General features: G+C 53.3%; 1 protein-coding gene across 2 annotated transcripts; it reads right to left on the bottom strand.

Annotated features, from left to right (window-relative positions):
• Positions 1 to 425: 425 nt before the first annotated feature.
• Positions 426 to 12,108, bottom strand: CTSB (cathepsin B). 2 transcript variants are annotated; one of them, XM_005528785.3, is made up of 10 exons: positions 11,955 to 12,108; positions 6,710 to 6,861; positions 6,103 to 6,188; positions 5,608 to 5,722; positions 4,991 to 5,109; positions 4,399 to 4,484; positions 3,586 to 3,732; positions 2,818 to 2,934; positions 1,899 to 2,027; positions 426 to 1,807 (listed from the first exon to the last, which is right to left on the bottom strand). In XM_005528785.3, exons 2-10 carry the CDS (start codon positions 6,833 to 6,835, stop codon positions 1,710 to 1,712), a joined length of 1,023 nt encoding a protein of 340 aa, XP_005528842.2. In that variant the 5' UTR covers positions 6,836 to 6,861; positions 11,955 to 12,108; the 3' UTR covers positions 426 to 1,709. The 2 variants fall into 2 exon arrangements, with proteins under 2 accessions (XP_005528842.2, XP_014113119.1); XM_014257644.2 differs by lacking the exon at positions 11,955 to 12,108 and adding an exon at positions 10,136 to 10,273.
• Between the last annotated feature and the right edge of the window lie 8,410 nt (positions 12,109 to 20,518).

Below are 20,518 nucleotides of genomic sequence, written 5' to 3'. Positions count from 1 at the left end.
GGGAGAGCTGGGGGTGCTCACCTGGAGAAGAGAAGGATCCAGGGAGAGCTCAGAGCCCCTTCCAGGGCCTAAAGGGGCTCCAGGAGAGCTGGAGAGGGACTGGGGACAAGGGATGGAGGGACAGGACACAGGGAATGGCTTCCCACTGCCAGAGGGCAGGGCTGGATGGGATATTGGGAAGGAATTGTTCCCTGGGAGGGTGGGGAGGCCCTGGCACAGGGTGCCCAGAGAAGCTGTGGCTGCCCCTGGATCCCTGGAAGTGCCCCAAGGCTGGATCAGCCTGGGCTAGTGGGAGGATCTGGATGATCTTTCAGGTCCCTTCCAACCCAAACCATTCTCTGAAGACAGAAGGGTGTCTTGGCTTCCACTCCAGACAACCATCTGTGGTGGCAGAAGCCAAGGAGAAGCAACCAAGAGCCAGGAGCTGAGACACTGGAGAAATCATTTATTGGCACAGGTGTTCCAGCCAAATGCAGCACAGCTCTGCCTCACTGCTGCCTGAGCAAGCAGAGGTAAGGGGCTATTTTACAGTGCATGGAGAGCCTGCTTCACACATTTCAGACCCATAGCCTCAGCTCAGTAATACATTTTGTGCTTTAAAATTAAAAAAGAAAAAAAAAAAAAGCTCTTTGCTATATTAGTGTTGGCAAATCACATGATTCCTCCTGTACACAGCCTACTACACCTCCCCCCAGTAACAAAAATAAGGTTTTTTTACCTTCCTTAATGCCTGTGGCTCAAGAAAAAAAATCTTTAATCGTCTCCAAATTAGTGAGACACCTCCAAGCATCGGCTTGAGCTCCCTGAAGCAGACTTGAGAGCCATCCCTCAGCTCAGCATCAGCACCTACAGCCCCAAAGCACCCCAAATTTGGGTGCTGCACCGCACAGGAGAAGAGCTGTGCTCTTTCCAGCTCCCTCCCAGATGCTTGCAGGATATTTGATCAAAGGCTCATGGAGCTCCAGACAGGCCCTTCCCCAGCATCAATAACCCCAGACTACAGCAGATAAAAAAGCCAGTGAAGAGTTGAGGAAAGAAGTGGTTTAAAAAGCCAGGAGGATGGAGCAGAGCAGGCGATGCAGGAGGGACTTGGTGCAGGCAGCTCAGGCCAGAGCCACCCCCACTTAAGTTCCATCAGTATTTTGTCGTTAATTGGTCTAATTTTAGCCAATTCAAGGCACACACTCACAGGAAATTCTTCCCTGCTTGTTTCAGGTGCTAACAGTCAGATCAACCCATCTGGGGGTACACAAATCCCCCCTGGCCATGGCTTTCCAGCAGCATCCACCTCTGCTGCCCCACCAAGTCCCTAATCCCAGCACAAAGCTACTGTTTTCCTGCCCTCCCAGTAGCAAACTGGGCTGGAAGGGGTCCAGGCTAACCAAATTCCAAGAGGCCAGCGAGCTCTCCAGCAGTCCTCTGAGCAGGGAATGCCCCAATGACCTGCTGTGACCCACCAGAAGCAGGAGGTTGGCAGAGAGCAGTTCCACCTCCAGCTCCACCGTACAATTTAAAAAACAAAAACCCAAAAATTAAAAAAAAAAAACAAAAAAAACCAACCCATAAAAAAAAAAAAAAAAAAAGATAAAAAGCTTTAATAAAGTAACCTGTACTAGAGTCTCTTTTAGAAGGGAGGGGGGGTCTCTGCACCCAACCCACTATCAGTTAAAAGCATCAGGGACTCAGGGTTATTTGTGGTTTGATCAGAGTTACAACCTCTTCCAGTACTGCTCCGTCCTGGGGATGCCGGCCACAACCTCGGACTCGATGCCACAGTGGTCCTCTCCTCGCAGGATTTTGAAGAAGCCTGGGAGAACACCAAGAAAAGAAAAAAGTCACCCTCTCCATCCATCTGAGGGGAATGGGGTAGGGAAATGGGGATTCCTGGTGGCTCTCACCGGTCTCCCCCCAGTCGGTGTTCCAGGAGTTGGCCACCAGCCAGTAGGGAGTGTCATTCTCCACGCCCCAGCCCAGGATGCGGATGGCGTGGCCTCCCACCTGCTCCCCAGACACGTGCTGGTAGACCCCTGCAAGGGAAATAGAACCCCAAAATGTCAACAGGCACCGCCTGTCCACATCACAGAGAGCTCACAGCCCAGTGTCACAACCCCAGAGCGGCTCAGGAGGGGTTTTTGGTTAAATGGGAAACTGAAACTTAGTGCAGAGTCTGGAGGAAGGAGTTCTACACAGGGAGATAGTGGTAAGACAGAAGGGAAAGGTTTTAAACTAAAAGATGGGAAATTCAGGTTGGGTGTTAGGAGGAAATTCTTCCCTGTGAGGGTGGGCAGGCCCTGGCACAGGTTGTCAGAGAAGCTGGGGCTGCCCCTGGATCCCCGGAAGTGCCCAAGGCCAGGCTGGATGGGGCTTGGAGCAGCCTGGGCTAGTGGAAGGTGTCCCTGCCCGTGGCAGGGGATTGGAATGAGATGATTTTTAATCATTATCTTTCCACCCAAACCATTCCATGATTCTGTGACTGATGCTCAGCACCAGCCGAGCACACAGGACACCCAGAGACATTCCCCAAGGGGCTCAAAGGCACTTCACAACAAGAGTTTTGAGGTCCTAAAATCTGGGCTGCTGTTGTCAGCTGGAATTCGGGTTGCTTCCCATCAGGGCTCCTTCCCTGATCCAGTCCCAAGAGCCATTACCCTTGCAGTGGATGCAGGAGATGGCATCTGCCCACGCCACACCACACACTCAGGTGTGAGGTTGGGATCTCCAGGTCTGCAGGAGACAGCCCAGGGCCACAAAAGAGGGACCCTGTGGATGAAGCAGGGAACAGAGCTCCCCCCACCCAGCCCCAGTGCTGCTGCTCACCAGATTTGTACATCAGGAAATCCTCATAGACAATGAAGGCTCCTTCCACTGGGCCGTTCTTGTAGATCTCAGCCATGATTTCCTTCTCACTGCGAGGAACTCCGTAGGATGTGATGCCTAAAAGGAAAAGAATTCCCACCCTTAGGATGGCACTGTCAGGCCACACAGGACGGCTCCACCAAGCTCAGTGTGACCCTGAAGGAGGCCTCTTGCACTTAAATTCAGGTTAAATCCAAACCCAGCAGCTCCAGAGGGGCTGACACAGCCAAGCAGGAGAAGTGGGAGTAATTCCAGAGGGAATTATTTCATCTGAGTCCTATTCTGTACCCAAAGACCTATTCCAGACAGCTTTAGTGGGAATGGACATTTTTCCCTTGTACACTCTCCTTTTTAAAACCCAAAAGACTCGGGGTGAAGACAAATCTCCAAGAAACAGCTGGATTATCCTCAATGTGCAGGGCTGGCTGCTGCCAAGGAGACTTGGAGCTGGCTTTGACACCAGATGGAGCCCAGCACCACACTCTTCAAGCCAGCCACATGCACCACGAGGACTCAAACCAGTTCCACCAGTTCCCCCTTCCCAGCTGAGTCTCAGCAAACACAAACTGAGGGTATGCCACGCTCAGCTTTGCTCCAGGACCACCAGAATGGAGCCTCCAGGGACAGGGGGGGAAAAAAACCCCACCAGGAACGCATTCCATCCTGCCAACCCCTCCCAGCTCCCATGAGGAGCAGCTCTGGAGCTGCTTTGGAGGCCACCTCCCTTACCATAGTGCTTGTCCTCCTTGTATGAGGGGGAGTAGCCGGGCTCACAGTGCCGGCTGCACCTCGGGGTGCTCCCTCCCTCCCCGGTGCAGGGGGGCCGGCTGCCGTTGACGTGGTGCTCGCAGGGTGGGATGGAGTAGGGCCGGCAGCCTGTCCAGGACAGAGGTGACATCAGCTGGCTGTCCCCAAAGATCCCACCAGCCACGCTGGAAAAGGCACCAGAGGCCCCAGGGAAGAGCCTTTCTGCCTCAGGAACCCCACAAATCAGTGGGGTGCAGGAGGTCTTCCCCTGCAATGGGATGGGCGATCCCTTCATGAGCAACGTGTTTCCCACCAGACCTGCTTCCCACCACCTCCCTCTCCAAATGGTGATGGAAAAGGTGGAAACATGAACCAGCTGATGGTCATGACAGGGGGAGGCAGAGGCTTCTTCCAGTCTGGAAGTTATTTTTTGAAGGGGAAACAAGTCAGGAGGATTCCTGACCTCATCCAAAGTGCAGCGAACTGCTCCAAAAGCAGCAAGAACGCAAAATTCACAGCCAGATTCATTCCTGCTGTGGAAACAGGAGCCTTGGGGGGTGTGTTGAGGCCTCTTTTGAGGCCTGCTGCCTCTGGGGGCTGCCCAGGAGCCCTTGTCCCAAAGGAGTGACTCGAGGGAGCTGCAGGGGCAGCAGCTGGGACTGCAGAGGTGCTCAAGCTGAAGGGGGGAGCAGCCACAAGGATGCAGACCAGGAGAGAAGCATCCCAAAAATCATGAACCTTAACCAAGCAGAGATGCTCCTCCTCGCTTTCCCAAGGGTCTCTGCCAGGACTTACCCACGTGGGAATCGTAGAGACCCCCGGACACGAGGCCCCTCTCTGTCCAGTACCTCCACGCGCCGGAGGGGTAACCACCATTGCACCTGGGGGGAGAGGCACCAGCTCCAGCCCCAGCCACCCCCTTTTGGGAAAGGCAAGGGAATGGAGCCACCCTGGGACGGTTCAAAGGAAGGTTTGGGCACATTAAGCCTTTTTCCAGTCTGTTCTTTTCTTCCCCAGGATCTCCCTTGAGAGCACCCATGGCTCCAAATCCCAAAGTGTCTCCTTAGCAGGTCCTTGAGCAGCTCCTGCTGCCAGGAGCAACAGGAATTGGAGACTCAACTCTCAACCCTGTGCTCAGCAGCTGGGAAAGCCAGGCAACAGGCAAAAGGCTTGTGCCTGAAAACCAAGGATCCAGGACTATGAAAGGATTCTTCCTTTGGCTTTGGCAGCTGCCAGCTCTGTGTGGGAGAGCATCACTTTGTGCTTGCAGCCATCACCATCCACTGTGCTGGGGGCAGGATGTGTCCCAGGGACTGGAATCACCTTTATCTTCCCCTCTGCTTCTCCCAACCACCTTCCAGGCGCACAAGGACCAGGAGCAGCTCACCCCATGCCACACTCAAAGCCACAGCATGACAGCAGGTCCTCAGCTGAGACCTCCACGCTGACCTTGGCGTTGGTGTGGACACAGATCCGGTCTGAAATCGCTTCCACGGCACCAAAAGCCTGAGGGTAACCCCAAAACACCCATTAGAGCTGGCCAGGGAAGAGAGACAAGGAAAACCCCTGGAAATGGGTGCAGAAAGCATAGTCCCCAGGACCCCACTGTGTTCCCTCACAAAGGGCAACAAAGATGCTCCAAGGGCTGGAGCCCCTCTGCTCTGGAGCCAGGCTGGGAGAGCTGGAGAGGGACTTGGGACAAGGGATGGATTGCAAGGACAAGGAGGAACGGCTTCCCACTGCCAGAGGGCAGGGATAGATGGGATATTGGGAAGGAATTGTACCCTGTGAGGGTGGGGAGGCCCTGGCACAGGGTGCCCAGAGCAGCTGGGGCTGCCCCTGGATTCCTGGCAGTGTCCAAGGCCAAGCTGGACAGGACTTGGAACAATCTGGGCTAGTGGGAAGTGTCCCTGCCCATGGCAGGGGGTTCAGCAGCAAATACAAAGGCACAGGTTTTGCCCAGCATATTTCACAAACACAGCACTAAACTTGCCCTGTCCTCACCCAGCAAGAGCCACAGGAGCCCTGGTCTCTTATCTCGCTGATGGTGGGACAGTTGGGCCACTGCGTCCGCGAGTCGAAGTTATCGGGCAGCTCCATGTCTGCAGCAAAATCCACCCTGTGAGGAGAGGGAAACCCTGCCTCAGGAACTCCAGACAACCACAACCGGCTGCTCTGCACTCTCCAACCTCCTCTGAAGGTGACCTGGAGGACGAGGGCTGCTGTTTGCTTACTGAAAGAGCATAAATACTTGTGCTGTCCCCAGACCAGGTCAGCAGCTCCTCTAGCATGTTCCTTTTCAAGGATAACAAATTGCACAACTGGTCAAGCATCTGGCGGGACACAGGGTGGATTTTCCCCTCATGTGTGCTAATTCCATGAACAACGTCCACCCTGCTGCCCACAGCCACAGGAGAGCCCCTCACCCAGCCCAGATGCTCATGAAGGACGCACACAAGTTTTCCTGGAGCTTCACCTCCTCCTCCTCCCTGCACTCACCTCTCGGGGAGCTTGGGCCCACCCAGGAAGGTGCCACAGAGTTTCTTCACGTAGCTCATGTCAGCATTGTGGAAGTTGTGCCCTGCCTGGGAGAAACACACAGAAATGACTCTCCAGAGCCACCAAGAGCATCTCTGGGACCACAGCCTGGTGCTCCAGAGCTCCCTGAATCCCAACCAGAGTCTGACACTTGCTGCAAAGCCCAGGGGCCAAGAGCCAACTACCTACAGACAGAGAACACAGCCCAGGATTAGCCCATCAGGACCAGTAAGGTCCAGCTCGAGGCTCTGGACACAGCAAACTGACCAAGGAGGGTCAGGTCACCAGTAACTGGACGCTCCCTGCTCATCTCCAGCCTTCTGCAGAGTTTCTTCCTCTTACATTGCTCCTCCTGCTGCACAAATTCATCCTGCCCTGCTCCAAAGAGGAGCTCCACAGTTCCCTGCAGGAACCCCGATAGCATCACCTCACTGGAAAAGTCAGCTGGGACCAAGGCTGGACCGATGCCACCGCCACGGTGACACTCCCAAAGCTCAGCCACTGAATCCCACACGGAGACTGCCAGCAATGCATCCCCAAAACAGGCCCCAATCAGCCCAGTACTCACCTTCCAGGTGGTGTTGAGCTTGTTTATGTGGTTGACCAGGTCATCGGAGAGAGGAGGGAAGTAAGGAACGCTGCGAGCGCTGGCGAAGACCACCAGGACACACAGGAGGGACACGGACGGCCACATCCTGGCTACTGAGCAGGACACTCCACCTGCAGCCACATTGGAGCATGGTTGGAACATTCCCGAGGTGGGCTCAGCTGCAGCAACACGTGGGAGGATAAAATGTGTGGCTGCACCAGATCCCAAATTGTCCCAAAGGTCAGGAGAGAGAAACAGGAACAGAGCCACAACCCCCCCTGAAGCTCAGGAGAAATCAGACAAGGCAACCTTGTTTGTTGACCGCTGCAGGATTAGCAGCAGCAGGAAAATACCTTTTGAAGCAGATCCAAGGGATTTGGAGGGTATTAAAACCTGTGTTTACATCCACAACAGTGGAGAATAAGGACCAGGAGAAGGAGTAAGTGATAGCTCATCTCCACACCAAACTTCAGGCATGGGACTTGATAGGCCCTGGCCCTGCTCTTCCCGTTAAATATATTACTCCAAATTACATTTTTGGACTTTAGAGCCTCATTTGGGCCAGCCTGTTGCCCTGGGGGTGTCACAGCCCCGTGTGTGACCCCAGAGCTGCTGTCCTCTGCTCCCCTCCCACTGGGGCTTTTCCCCAGGGAGGTGCAGTGTATGAGGAGAGCCCAAATTTGGGGATCAGAGATGCAGGGGGGACCCAAGAGCAGGAAAGAAAGGACCACAGCCTCCTGTGCAGGAGCACAAACACCAGCCAGCCCACAGACACTGCAGGGCTCCGTGGTTTCCCTGCTCCCCTTTAACCTAATTCACATCAAATTGCCCAACTTCAAATCCAGCCCCAGCAGCCACTTGTTCCACGTCCCCACGCCTGACTCAGACACATCACAAGGCCACGAGCTCCTTTATCTCTGCAAACACACCAGGACACCCTCCTCCTCCTCCTCCAAACCCTCCCAGCTCCCTCCCACCAGCCCCACATCCACCCCAAGGAGCCCCGAGCCCGGTGAGCACCCCAAGTCCTCAGATCCTCCACAGCAGAGATATTCAGGCTTTAATTCCTGCTCAACTCAGCCAGCTGAACGTGTAATCACCTTTGCAAGCCCGGCCTTAAACCGGACACGCAGCAGCAGAGCTGGCTGAGCAGGGGATGGGGATGGGAGACACACACACACACACACACCTCCCTGCCGGCTGCTTCCACCCACTCACAGCCAAGTTTAGCCTTTGCAGAGAAGAAAACCCAGCAGGAGTGTCCTACTTTCTGCCAGCAGTGAGCCCAGGCGGCTGCAGCTCGCTCTATAAAGGGGCTTTTTTTCTCCTTTCCCACTCCTCCTTCCACCACTTATTTATTTATTTGTTCCCTCTTTCTTTGTGCTTTCAGCAGGACGCTCAGCCAAAAAAAAACAAAAAAAAACCCCGCAGCTGAGTTTCAGCAGCACTCCCACTCCTAAATCTCACCTCTTTGAAGGGGTTTTATGCATATTTTCAGGGGTTTTGTGAGTATTTTCTTGTTTAGAGGTTTCTACAGGCAAGGGACCCGCTGGCTGTGCTCCCCAGCTTGCAGAGCAGGGAGGAGGTTGCACCCAGGCAAAAAAAATATACACTTTGTATAATTTTTAATTATACTTCTGTATACAAAAATACAACTGTGCTTTTTGCCCACAACAGGCCACGGGAAGCCTGGCAGGTAACCAGCCTGAGCTGAAGCACCTTTTTAATGAAAAATCTTATTTAAAAAAAAAAATAAACAGACAAATATCAAACCCCAAAACCCTCTGCACTTCCTGCAGTGAACTCGGTATTTTCTCATAGCAGAGGCAGGAGGCGTTTTTTGAGGCCAGAAGTCACATGATTACACTTTTTTTTTTCAGCAGGATGTCTGTGAATCTGCTGACAGGCTGAAAACCACCCTGCCAGGCATCGATGTGCTGCTCACAGCCAGCTTTTGAGGGACAGACACGGGACATCTCCCATCCTCGGGTTACCAGACCACACTCTCCAGGCAACCCAAAACCAAACTGAAAATAGATCCCAGCAGTTTCCTCTCCAACACGCAGAGTTTCAGCTCTGCTGCTTTGCATCTGCACCGTGGACATGGCCCAGGGCCAGCAAATCCAAGAGCTGGGAGCCAGAAGGCTTTTTAGGCAAAAAAAAACCCCTTTTGCCAAGTCTCCTGTGAGCATGGAGCCTCCCTATGGTTCATGAGAGAGCTGGGGTGTCCAGGGTGAGGAAGAGGACCTCAGAGCCCCTTCCAGTGCCTAAAGGGGCTCCAGGAGAGCTGGAGAGGGACTGGGGACAAGGACTGGAGGGACAGGACACAGGGAATGGCTTCCCACTGCCAGAGGGCAGGGATGGATGGGGTATTGGGAAGGAATTCCAGGCTGTGAGGGTGGTGAGGCACTAGAACTCTTGGTTGCCCCAAGAGATGGGGGATGCCCCATTCCAAAAAACATTCAATGTCAGGCTGGACAGGGTTCTGAGCAACCTGATGTATAGTTAAAATATACAGTTAAAGATGTCCCTGCCCATGGCAGAAAGGTTGGAATTAAATGTCCTTTAAACACCTCTTCCAACCCAAACCTTTCTGTTATTCCACAAGGCCTCCTATGGCCGTGAGGTGGGAGCTGACACTCTCAGCTGGCACCAGGTATCCCAAGATCTGCCTGGAAAAGGAAGGGGAAAGCCTCATCCCCCGTGGGATTTCTTCCTCCCTAACCCCCCCTTTTCTCCCTGGCTTTATCCTGTGTACAGCAGGTCTATAAACAGGACACACAGGCACGGGACTGGCAGGATGGATTCCCACCGGCCGTGGGTCACGTGCAGCCCAACCACAACAACCCCAGAGACCCTACAGCGACAGAAAGCTGCTGGTTTCCTTCCTCACCCGCCTGGCCCAGCTGATCTGAGCAGCAAGAGCTTCCCCCAGCACCGTGATCTCCTCCTCACACCCCTCCTCACCCTAAAACCTCGCAGCCGTTTAAACCCCAGCGCAGCAGCCCCAAAGCCAAAACTGCAACACATCTGCTGCACCCCAGCATCTGCCCCCTGCTTCGTGCACAGCAAGCTGGGCAGAGGAGTTTCTCCAGGAGCCCCCAGCAGATCCTTTCCCTCTGCACCCCACAAGGTCTCCAGAGGTGCCCCAGCTTCAGGGTAACCCTGGCTATGGATGTCCCACAGCTCACACCCCACCACAGCCCATCAGCCTGGAAACAGAAACAAGGCTGCTGGGCTTCTCAGGACACGTCAGCTTCACCCTATAGAACTCCCCAGGCGGCAGGAGGATCTTTGGGGCTTGCAAAGAGCCCCTCAGGAGAGCAGAGAATACTTTAAGATCCAAAGCATCTGCTAATGCCATTTCTTCAGGGATGAGCAAGAAATAAACACCCACCAGCATACCTGACCCTGGGCAGGACAGGACACTCACGATCCAGCCAGCTGGTCAGAGGGCATTTGGGCCAGCTGAAATTGAGAAATTGAGTGCAGCCCCTGTCCCAGGCAGCGAGGAGGAGGCAGCGAGGCCGAAGGCTCTGCAGGAGCTGCTCAGAGCAGCTGCAGCCTGTGAGGGAGGAGAGCAGCCGGAGCGCTGTGGCTGTGCTGGTGCTGCAGCATCCACCCACAGCCCTCGGTGCTGTCGCAGAGGAGGAGGAGGAGGGAAGGAGGAGACACCACCCAAGTGCCACCTCCATCCCTCCTGCCCCACCTGGGAGCCAGGGCAGCTCCCCGCCTGTTTTCTCAAGGACAGAGCTCCTGACAGTCGAACCCAGCTGTTCCAGACCTCAGCAGGATCGCACATCACCCTCCCAGCTGCCAAGCCCTTCACCTTCACCACAAAGGTCTCCTTCCCCAAAACAAATCCCACAGGTCCCATTTAACTTTATCTAAGGAAAAGCAACGACCCAACCCCCGAACCGGCTATTCCGAGCCCAGCTCACACGACCAGGTCGGGGGGCAGGTTAGACCACAGGTAAGTCACAGCCCTGAAGCATCTCCCAGCCCCCTGCAGGCACAGACGGAGGCATCCACACCTTCTCCGAGGCTCTGGGGAAGGTAAAAGCTGCCCCACCCTCCCTTCTACAACACCCCCCAGCCCTCCAGGGCCAGGGGTGCTCAGCACAGCCCAAATCATGTGTCCAGCTCAGCACCAGCCCTCAGCCTGGGCCGAGCTTTGTCCTTTGTTCTCTGCCAGGGCTTGTGACTCCAAACCACAACAAAGCGAACCCAGAGAGGTTCAGCTCCAGCTCCCGATCCAGCTCAGCCTGCTGCGCCACCAGGTGAGCTTGGCGGCATCAAACCCGTGCTCTGGGGACTTCATCACCGCTCTTGCTGCATTAACCAAGCTTCAATTATGTTTTCATCACGGAAAAAAACCCAAAAAATAACATGAGGCGCTCCTCCCCACGCTTATTCCCTTCTAGCAAAGCCAGATCGCTAACACAGGTCAGATAACAGAATCCTAGAGAGGTTTGGGTTGGAAGAAATCCTAAAGATCACCTCATTTCAACCCTACTAGACCTGGCCGCTTTGCTTCTGACAATTCCCTCCTAAGACAAACTGCAGCACTCACCTCTGCAGCTTCCATGCACAGAAACCACAGGATTCCTCCAAAATGAAGACCAGTCCATAAACCAGAGCCTTGCACAAGCCCACAGACAGCCCGTGCTACGGAAATCCCTTCCCTTCATCCGCAACCCAGAGGGAAATGCCAGAAGGAAGCGATCCTCGCTGTATCACGCCCGCAGAGCATCCCTGAGAGTGGGATGTGGGGATGAGAGCCTCATTCCAGGCCGGAGGGACACATGGCAGCTTCTCCAGCGCCATTCCCAAGCCATGGTCCCGGTCCAAACCCAGGCTGGGCATCACGGGATGTTCCCAGGGTACCAGACCGACCTCGGCGTCAGCTGACGAGCAGAGGGCTGTGGTGTTTTTCCTGTCTCGATCGTAAAAACAAGGTTTCCTCTCTGCTCCCGTCGCCCTTCCTGAAGGTTTGATGCGTTCTGAGGGTTCATTTTCCCCGCACCAATCTGCGCCGCAGCGCATCCCCCTCGCTCACCCCGCATCCCGCACTAGCCACGGACAAAAATCCCCCAAAGCGCCGCTGGAAAAAGCGGGGGACGCTGCTGCTGTTGTCCCTGCGGGTGTTCCGTGGCCCTGACGGAGCCCTGGAAGGGGGTGCCCCATTGCCGTGTCCCCTGCCCCATAGCATCCCGTCCCTTACCGCTCCCCGCCGCCGCCGCCGCGCCCGCTGCGCTTCTTGTGCGCGTCCTGGGAACCCACCGGGACCCACCGGGACCCACCGGGACTCTCGGCCCCGCAAGTGCTCGGTAGCCACGGCCGGGGCAGCTCCCGGAGGCTGAGTCATCCCGGGCCGGCCCGCCCTCGGCGTGACAGCATCCTGCCGGCTGCCCGCCCCCGGAGCCCGCCTCCCTCCCTCCTTCCATCCCTGCTCCATCCCTGCTCCTCACTGCTCCTCACTGCTCCTCACTGCTCCTCACTGCTCCTCACTGCTCCTCACTGCTTCTCACTGCTTCTCACTGCTCCTCACTGCTTCCCTCCTTCCTCCTGCCTGCTTCCCTCCGTTCTCCATCCCTGCTCCATCTCTTCTCCATCCCTGCTCCTCACTGCTCCTCACTGCTCCTCACTGCTCCTCACTGCTCCTCACTGCTTCTCACTGCTCCTCACTGCTTCTCACTGCTTCTCACTGCTTCTCACTGCTTCTCACTGCTTCTCACTGCTTCTCACTGCTTCTCACTGCTTCCCTCCTTCCTCCTGCCTCCTTCCCTCCGTTCTCCATCCCTGTTCCTGCCTCCTTCCCTCCATTCTCCATCCCTGTTCCTGTCCCCTTCCCTCCGTTCTCCATCCCTGTTCCTGTCTCCTTCCCTCTGTCCTCCATCCCTGTTCCTGCCTGCTTCCCCCCATTCTCCATCCCTGCTCCTGCCTCCTTCCCTCCATTCTCCATCCCTGCTCCTGCCTCCTTCCCCCCATTCTCCATCCCTGCTCCTGCCTCCTTCCCTCCATCCCTGCTCCTGCCTGCGCACATCGCTCCTGATCACTGCCCCTGCTTCTTTCGTCCTGCCTGCACCCTGCTCCTGCTTCCATCCCTCTTCCTGCCCACCTCCATCCCACGTACTTTTCCTACCTCCAGCCTGCCTGCATCCTTCCTAAATTCCACCTCCAGCCCACCTGTATCCCTCCTTCAGCCTGCCTCTGGCCTGGTTCCATCCCACAGATGTTCCACCCTCTGCCATCCCATCCCATTCTGCATCCTTCCTCCTGCCTTTATCCCTTCCTGCCCCACTCCATCCCATCGTCTTCCAATCTGCCTGCATTTCTCCTCAATACCACCTGCATCCCACCTTTAATCCAAATTAATCCCATCCACATCCTTCCTGCTTCCTTCTTCCATCCTATCTCCATCCCAACTAGTTTTCCTCCAGTAACCTGTCTGGATTTTTCCTGAATCCCAGCTGTATCCCACCCTTTGCTATCCTGTCTCCTTCCTGCTTTTATCCCGTTTCCTTCCTGTTTCTCTCCTCCAGCTGGCCTCTCTTCCATCTGGTTTTCCTCCTCCAACCTGCCTGTATCCTTCCTAAATCCCACCTGCACCCCACACTCATCTCTTTTCGACTCCACCTGCATCACACAGGGTGCCCAGAGAAGCTGTGGCTGCCCCTGGATCCCTGGAAGTGTCCAAGGTCGGGTTGGACAGGGCTTGGAGCAGCCTGGGATAGTGGAAGGTGTCCCTGCCCATGGCAAGGGATGGAGTGAGATGAGCTTTTAAGGTCCTATCCCACTCAAACCATTCTGGGATTCTGTGTTCCTCCTGCTTCCCTCCTCCAGCCTGCCTCTATCCCATCTAATTTTCCTGCTCCAGCCTCCTTGCAGCCCAGCACTATCCTGTCTCCATGCCACCTCTGTCCTGCCAGCACCCCTTGAAGTTTTCATTTGGAAATGCAGAAGTAGTGAAGTATTTCACTGTGTTACTGTGCTGATTGACTCTTTTTCCTTTATTTTGGCCAATTTTCAGGAATATGAACGACAGAAAAATCATCTCAGCAGGCAGTTTCAAGCTCTGTTCTAAACCGCAGTGACACTAAAGCTTCTCTTTAATGAGAAAAAAAACATCTTTTTTTTTGTTATTTTCTCACCTTTCTCTGTGAGGAGAGAAGAACTATACTCCCCACCATTCTCAGAAATGAAAAGACCATGTGGCCTGGAACCAAAAATAATCAATCAGTGATCAAAAACCAGTCAGCACATTCCTTTTATCCCCTTATATCAGTCCATTTTTGGTCACATTTACATTTTAAAGATTAATTCCAGTTTGAGAAGATTTCCTAGTGAAGCGATGAGAAAAATCAGAGTAACACTTAATACACTTGACTGCACAACCCAGTACTTATGCAATAAAATTGGAGATGTTTTTATGTCCTTAAATGTTCTTATTCTTCAATGCTCTGTGTGCAATGGCCCTTGGACCACTGCATGCCTTTGCACGTAATATTTAACCAACCCTTCACTATGTTTTTATTTGTGCTTTAGCAATGAAAATAATTTTTTAAAAAATCACTTGTAACCTGCCCAACTTCCCTCTGTCTCCACAGGATTTCTTGGCTCTCCTTGTGAAGGTTGATTTCTGTTTTCCACATTGTCTGGGAGGTTTTGTTGACATAAAACACAGGAGAAATAACCTGGATTTTGTCCCACCCTTTGTACAGTCCAGCTCCAAAAGCCTCTGTGCCTCCAGTCATGTGGAGCCGCAGTCAGGACATCACATCACACTTATTTCTCCCAGTAACTCAATCAGTTCCCTCTGAACTCCCCACATCTCCTTATTTCCAGCTAGGTTTTCACCAAGAAGTCACAGAAGGGCGATTTTAAACCTATCCAGACCCATAAAAAACATTTTATTTTGCCTTGTTCTGAGTCACCAGGGAGCCCATCCTTCAGGGTCTGCCAGTGTCCTCTGTGGGTTGTTCAGGAGGGAGCAGCCACACGTTTTTCTTGCAAATATTTGGTGTCTTTTGCAAGAAACGAAAGTATGAACTAAAACTTTGCACAGCCTGCTGACTTTCTGCCCTTTCTGGGGAAGTGTCAAAATTGCTGCCCCTATTGCAGCTGGTTTGGACTGAAAACATGTCAGTTTTTGAGATAAGTTGTTCGTTTTTGAGATAAGTTGTTCGTTTTTTGAGATAAGTTGTTCATTTTTGAGATAAAATGCTCCAAGGGCTGGAGCCCCTCTGCTCTGGGGCCAGGCTGGGAGAGCTGGGGATGCTCACCTGGAGAAGAGAAGGATCCAGGGAGAGCTCAGAGCCCCTTCCAGGGCCTAAAGGGGCTTCAGGAGAGCTGGAGAGGGACTGGGGACAAGGGATGGAGGGACAGGATAAGGAGGAATGGGTATGATGGGATGTTGGGGAGGAATTCTTGGCTGTGAGGGTGGGGAGGCCCTGGTACAGGGCACCTAGAGAAGTTTCTGCTTCCCTGGAAGTGTCCAAGGCCAGGCTGGACAGAGCTTGGAACAGCCTGGGCTAGTGGAAGGTGTCTCTGCCCATGGCAGGGGGTGGAATGGGATGAACTTTTAAGGTCATTCCAACCCAACCCATTCTGTGGTTCAATGAAAAGTTGTTTTTATATATGATGCTGAATGCAGCCAGGAACATTTCTCCATTTGAGACTTCCCAGAGTTCAAAAATCCCTTGTGTGCCCAAGCCAGGCACGAAACAAACCCCCTTTTTTCTCATGGTATTGTTTTAGAGTATCAGAAGAAATGAATGGTGTTTGCTGAGGCTTTGGCCTTTGGAGCAAAATCCACCACTACAGGAACGAGATAAGGAAATGGGTCAGGAGGCCTTGTGTAAACCTCTTTTATCACTCTTAAATCAATGTTGATTGAATCATGGTGCCCCTGCTTCAAACTGCTTTGCTGAACAGCAAATAGCTCTTGACGAGGCTGCTGCACAGCCAACACCTATAGGTTTTAGGAAAAAAAAAAAAAAAGTTTCTTTGTATATTCATCTCCTACCATAATTTTTTATGGCCTGAATTAATGCAATTAGTTTTTTTTTCATCTTCAGGGTTTAAAACCATCATTGCTTACAAAAAGGGTATGAACTGGAGGTTTATTTAGCAACCAAATAGCTCTGCTTTGCTTGGGGTAGGAGTGAATTGTGCTCCTGCCTGAACCCCAAGCCTGGGTTCTGGACTGCCAGATCTCCTTTGGGGAATATCCACTCTTTTTTTTTCCTGATTCATACTTTTCAGATGCTTTTAAACACTATAATTTTACTGCGGAAGCAACATTACAATATTTGCCTCTGAGGTTCTTTTATTCTTGGCTTTGTGTCCCTCTTTGAGCATCATCCCTGGAAATGTCCAAAGCCAGGCTGGACAGGACTTGGAGCAGCCTGGGATAGTGGAAAGTGTCCTTGCCCATGGCAGAGGGCTGAAATGAGATGAGCTTTAAAGCTCCTTCAAACCCAAGTAATTGTATGATTCTAAGATTTCTGTGACATGATTTTGCAGCTGACTCGCTCTCCCTGGCAGCAGCAGAACATCTCTGAGGCCTTGATGGGTATAATGATGGTTATTACATGGCTGCATCAGCTGCCAAGGTAGAATACTTGCCCAGGGCAACTAAAACAGGATTTTGTAAAACCATAACGCTTCCTGATAAACCCTGGCTGGAAGGGTTGGGCACCGACATAATCCTCACTTCTCCATGGGAGCTGGGACATCCTGAGCTCAGATCCTCACCCTCCAAGCATTCACTGTCTGCCAGGGTCACTGCTGGAGCATGTGGCTTTAAAAAGCTGGCTGAAACAAGCCTTGGGTGCGTTGTTGGCTAATTCTGATGGACTTAGTCTTGTCTGGTGGAAGTCGATGTTTGTTGACCAGGTTTTTCTGTCCAGACAGAAGATGAGCTTTGCTGCCTCATTGAGCAAGAGCTGCTGTCCTGGCTGGTGGGGACTGTGTCCTCCTGATGTGGATGGGAGATAATTTAAGGCAACAGGGGGTCTTGGTGTCCTACTGGACACCCACGAGCAACACCTTTAGCCTTGTGCTGCTCACGAGCATAGATCTGGAGGATCCTGCAAAATCCTCCCCCCCTGCTTCCTGCAAATCTGTGCAAACAGGGAACTCTGGTTACACAACCCCGTGTGACTCAGCTGGGCTGGCTCACGAGGAGCCCTGTGACTGGGAGGTGACTCAGGAACAGGTGACATCAGCAAAAAGCTTCTTCCCACCATTGCTGGGGCGAATCGAGCCCACATCTGGGTGAGCAGCGAGACTTTGAGGGCTGGACTTGCTGGCCCTGGATGGATGTGGAGGGCAAGGACAGGGATGTTATTTGTTCCTGAAAAGTTTATGTCCCTTTGCAGGGTGACAAAATTGGTCCTCAGCACCGGTGTAAGGCAGAGTTGTTGTCTAGATTAAACATTCTGATGTATTTTTATTGGGAATCTCTCCTTGCTCCGTCCATTGTGTCTTCCTGGGGCATCTCCCCTCCTAATTCTTCAAGCAAGCATGATCAGCTGTGCCCAAGGACATGCCCAGCTGCTCTCATCCAAAGGTGGAAAAGTTTTTCTTCATATCTGGCACATCAGAGAGGCAGAGAAAAAACTTGTCCCATGTCTTGCTTGGGACAGAGCTTTGTAGAGCTGTGTGAATGTCACTGCTCAGCACAGCGAGACCTGTCTCTCCCCACTCACCCAGCAATTTTTGGCTGCAGCACTCCTGGAGCCAAAGGTGGAACTTTGTGTTTATCAAAACTGAGTTTTCCTCCATGAATCTGACAGATTTTTGAATCTGTGGGAACTTGTGACATACGCTTTCTCTTCCCTGGCAAGGGATTGTGTTTTTGGGGCTGGGGCAGCTCCCCAGAGCGGTGTCCCCATCAATGTGGGGCTGCTTGGGGCTGGTTAGGGCAGCTGCTCTGGCCCCAGATAGTCCAGGATGTTATTTTTGGAAATGCTTTAACTCCAGGGCACTTTTGCCATGTGCTTTCCATACAAGGTGTCACAGAAGGATTTTGTTTGGAAAAGCTCTCTAAGACCATCCAGTCCAACCATCCCTCAGCACTGCCAAGGCCACCACTGCCCCACGTCCCCAGGTACCACATCCACATGGCTTTTAAATCCATTCAGGTGTGGGGACTCCATCGCTGTCATGGACAGCTGTGCCAGGGTTGGAGAACCCTTCTGGTGAAAAATTTTCCCTAATATTCAATCTAAACCTCTCCAGGTACAACTAGATGTCATTTTCTGTTGTCCTGTCCCTGTTCCCTGGGAGCAGAGCCCACCCCCAGCTGTCCCCTCCTGTCAGGGAGTTGTGCAGAGCCAGAAGGGCCCCCTGAGCCTCCTTTTCTCCAGGCTGAGCCCCTTTCCCAGCTCCCTCAGCCCCTCCTGGTGCTCCAGCCCCTTCCCCAGCTCCGTTCCCTGCCCTGGACACGCTCCAGCCCCTCCAGGTCTCTCTTGTCAGGAGGGTCCCAGAGCTGTCCCCAGCACTGGAGGTGTCCCAGCAGTGCCAGCACAGGGGACAGGCACTGCCCTGCTCCTGCTGCCACCCCAGAGCTGGCACAGCCCAGGTGCCATGGACCTTCTTGCCCACCTGGGCACACCTGGCTCATGTCCAGCTGGGTCAGGCAAGGTCAGACCCTTTGGAGCAGACAGTGTGATCTCTATTCCCTTTGTGGTAACAGGCCTGACCTTGCTCTTGCTCCTGCCATGCCCCAGCCTCCAGGGAATTCAGGAGTGGTGGGAAGTGCTCAGGACCCAGCTGCTCTGCCCTGATCCTGACCTTGTCCTTCCACTTCCTCCTGAGGTTGTGCTTTTGAGCCACTTGGCTGCAATCTGTGTCCATCCATCCTGGCTTGTGATGGAAAGCAGGACCTGACTTCCCCTCTGTGCCCCTCTGTGGTCACTCTGCCCAGAAGAGAGCTGTAAGGAGGGGGACATCTAAGGATGAGGACAGACCTTATGTTTCAAAAAGAAACCCTCAGCTAGCTCCAGAGGAGAAAATCCACTGAAAAAAAAGAAGTGCGAGAGAAGTGGGGACAGTGACATGTGAGAATTTGCATCCAAAGCACTTTTCTGTGGGTGTTGTACAGAGGGAAAGCAAATTGTTCTGTGTCCTTTGCTCTGCTGGGTGACCAGTGTGTCAGTCCCTCCCAACCAGGACAACTTTGCCATCCTGGCTTTACTGTGAGAGCTCTGGGCACAACTTTTTGAGGAAGTGTCTCACAATTTGGCCTTTCTCTGTGGGCTCAGAGATTGGCCATGGCCCAGAGCAGAGCCTGGACAAGGGCATCACCAGAGCTCTTGGCTCCTCCTCACTTGCCCGAGTCTTCCTTCCCAACACAGAGTTGGGAAGGTGTTTTCCCAACGTGTCTGGCCAAGGAATGGGGCTGTGATTGCCCTTGTCTATTCCAAGAGATCCCCAGATTCTCATTTCTGTCTGTAACTTCATCTCCTGCTCACAGCATGAAACACATATTGGGTGGGGGTGTTCCTTAGGCCCAAGCACTTTTTCTGTGTTGTTTTTGGCTTGGAAAGGTGATGCAGGGATGGAGACTGCCTCTGGTACAGGCAGAATTTGGCTTCAGGGAGAGACCAGTTTCTCTGCAGAGCAATTTTTGGTTTCCTCTTGGCAGAAGGGAAACTGAGGCAGGAAGGCTCCATCCCATGGTGAGTCCAGCTGTAGAAAGCCACCGTGCTGGCCCATGGAGAGCCCTGCTGCAGTGACTTCATTGTGCTGCTGGCACCCTCTGACTGCCTGCAAAGCCAGAAGAGCTGCTGGCTCCCAGCAGGAAGGGAAACCTCCCAGGATTCTTGGGAAAAGGGTGTTTTTGGTGCTGCAGTGAAAGGTTATCTCATCAGGCACCGTGCCAGGCTCCCGGTGACGCGGGAGGCTCTGTCACATGCCACCGGCCACTCGGGACGAGTTTTCTCCTGGTAACCCTGTTTTCCCCTGTTCTCTGCTTTGTTTATACATGAGCCTCAGGGGGGAAATGGAAATAGGAGGAGAACTGGTGGGACTGGAAATCGGGGTCATTCCTGAGGAGCTGGGGAAGGAAGGGCGAAGTGCTGGGAGGGTTTTCTGACGATCTGCAGCGAGGGACCCGTAAGATGGGTACCTGGACCTGTTTGGGATGTGGGAGAAACTGGAAGTGCATTGAATTTAATCTTAATTTTAAGATGAGGGGATGAGGGATGAGGGAGCCAACAAGTAGTTTCTTGGGGCAGAAGTGACATTCCTGTAAGAAGAAACGTTCTGTGCCATTCATCCCAGCAGGATGAACCTCAGAAAGTCTGGGCTTGCTGGAGGAGGCAAGACCATAGGGAAAACCTGTCTGGTTCAGGCTGGGCTGGTTTTTGATGCCATCTCGTGGTCCGGGAAGGTTTTACAGAGGGATGTGTGGAGCATATTTCCTTGGCTGAACGAAAACTTTGGAGCTGGGCAGCTCCTGCTGTCACTTCTCATGAATCATGAAATCTGCCTCTGGCCCTGTCACTTTGAACATGAATGACTCTCATTCCTGGAGGAAGGTTTCCATCACCTAATCCCATGTCTGTGTGGGAACTGCTACCCTGAATACCTCAAGGGAGCTGGGCTGTCCCATCCTATCTCATTTTAAGCTCTGAAGCCTGGAGCCCCTCTGCTCTGAGAAAGGGGGGGCTCTGGGAGAGCTGGGAGTGTTCCCCTGGAGAAGAGAAGGATCCAGGGAGAGCTCAGAGCCCCTTCCAGGGCCTAAAGGGGCTCCAGGAGAGCTGGAGAGGGATTTGG

Source organism: Pseudopodoces humilis, chromosome 3 (genome assembly GCF_049639895.1).
Source record: "Pseudopodoces humilis isolate 2021_Gansu_Grassland_sample_001 chromosome 3, ASM4963989v1, whole genome shotgun sequence".
Classification (NCBI taxonomy): domain Eukaryota; kingdom Metazoa; phylum Chordata; class Aves; order Passeriformes; family Paridae; genus Pseudopodoces; species Pseudopodoces humilis.
This window is presented reverse-complemented; position numbering and strand designations above follow the sequence as displayed.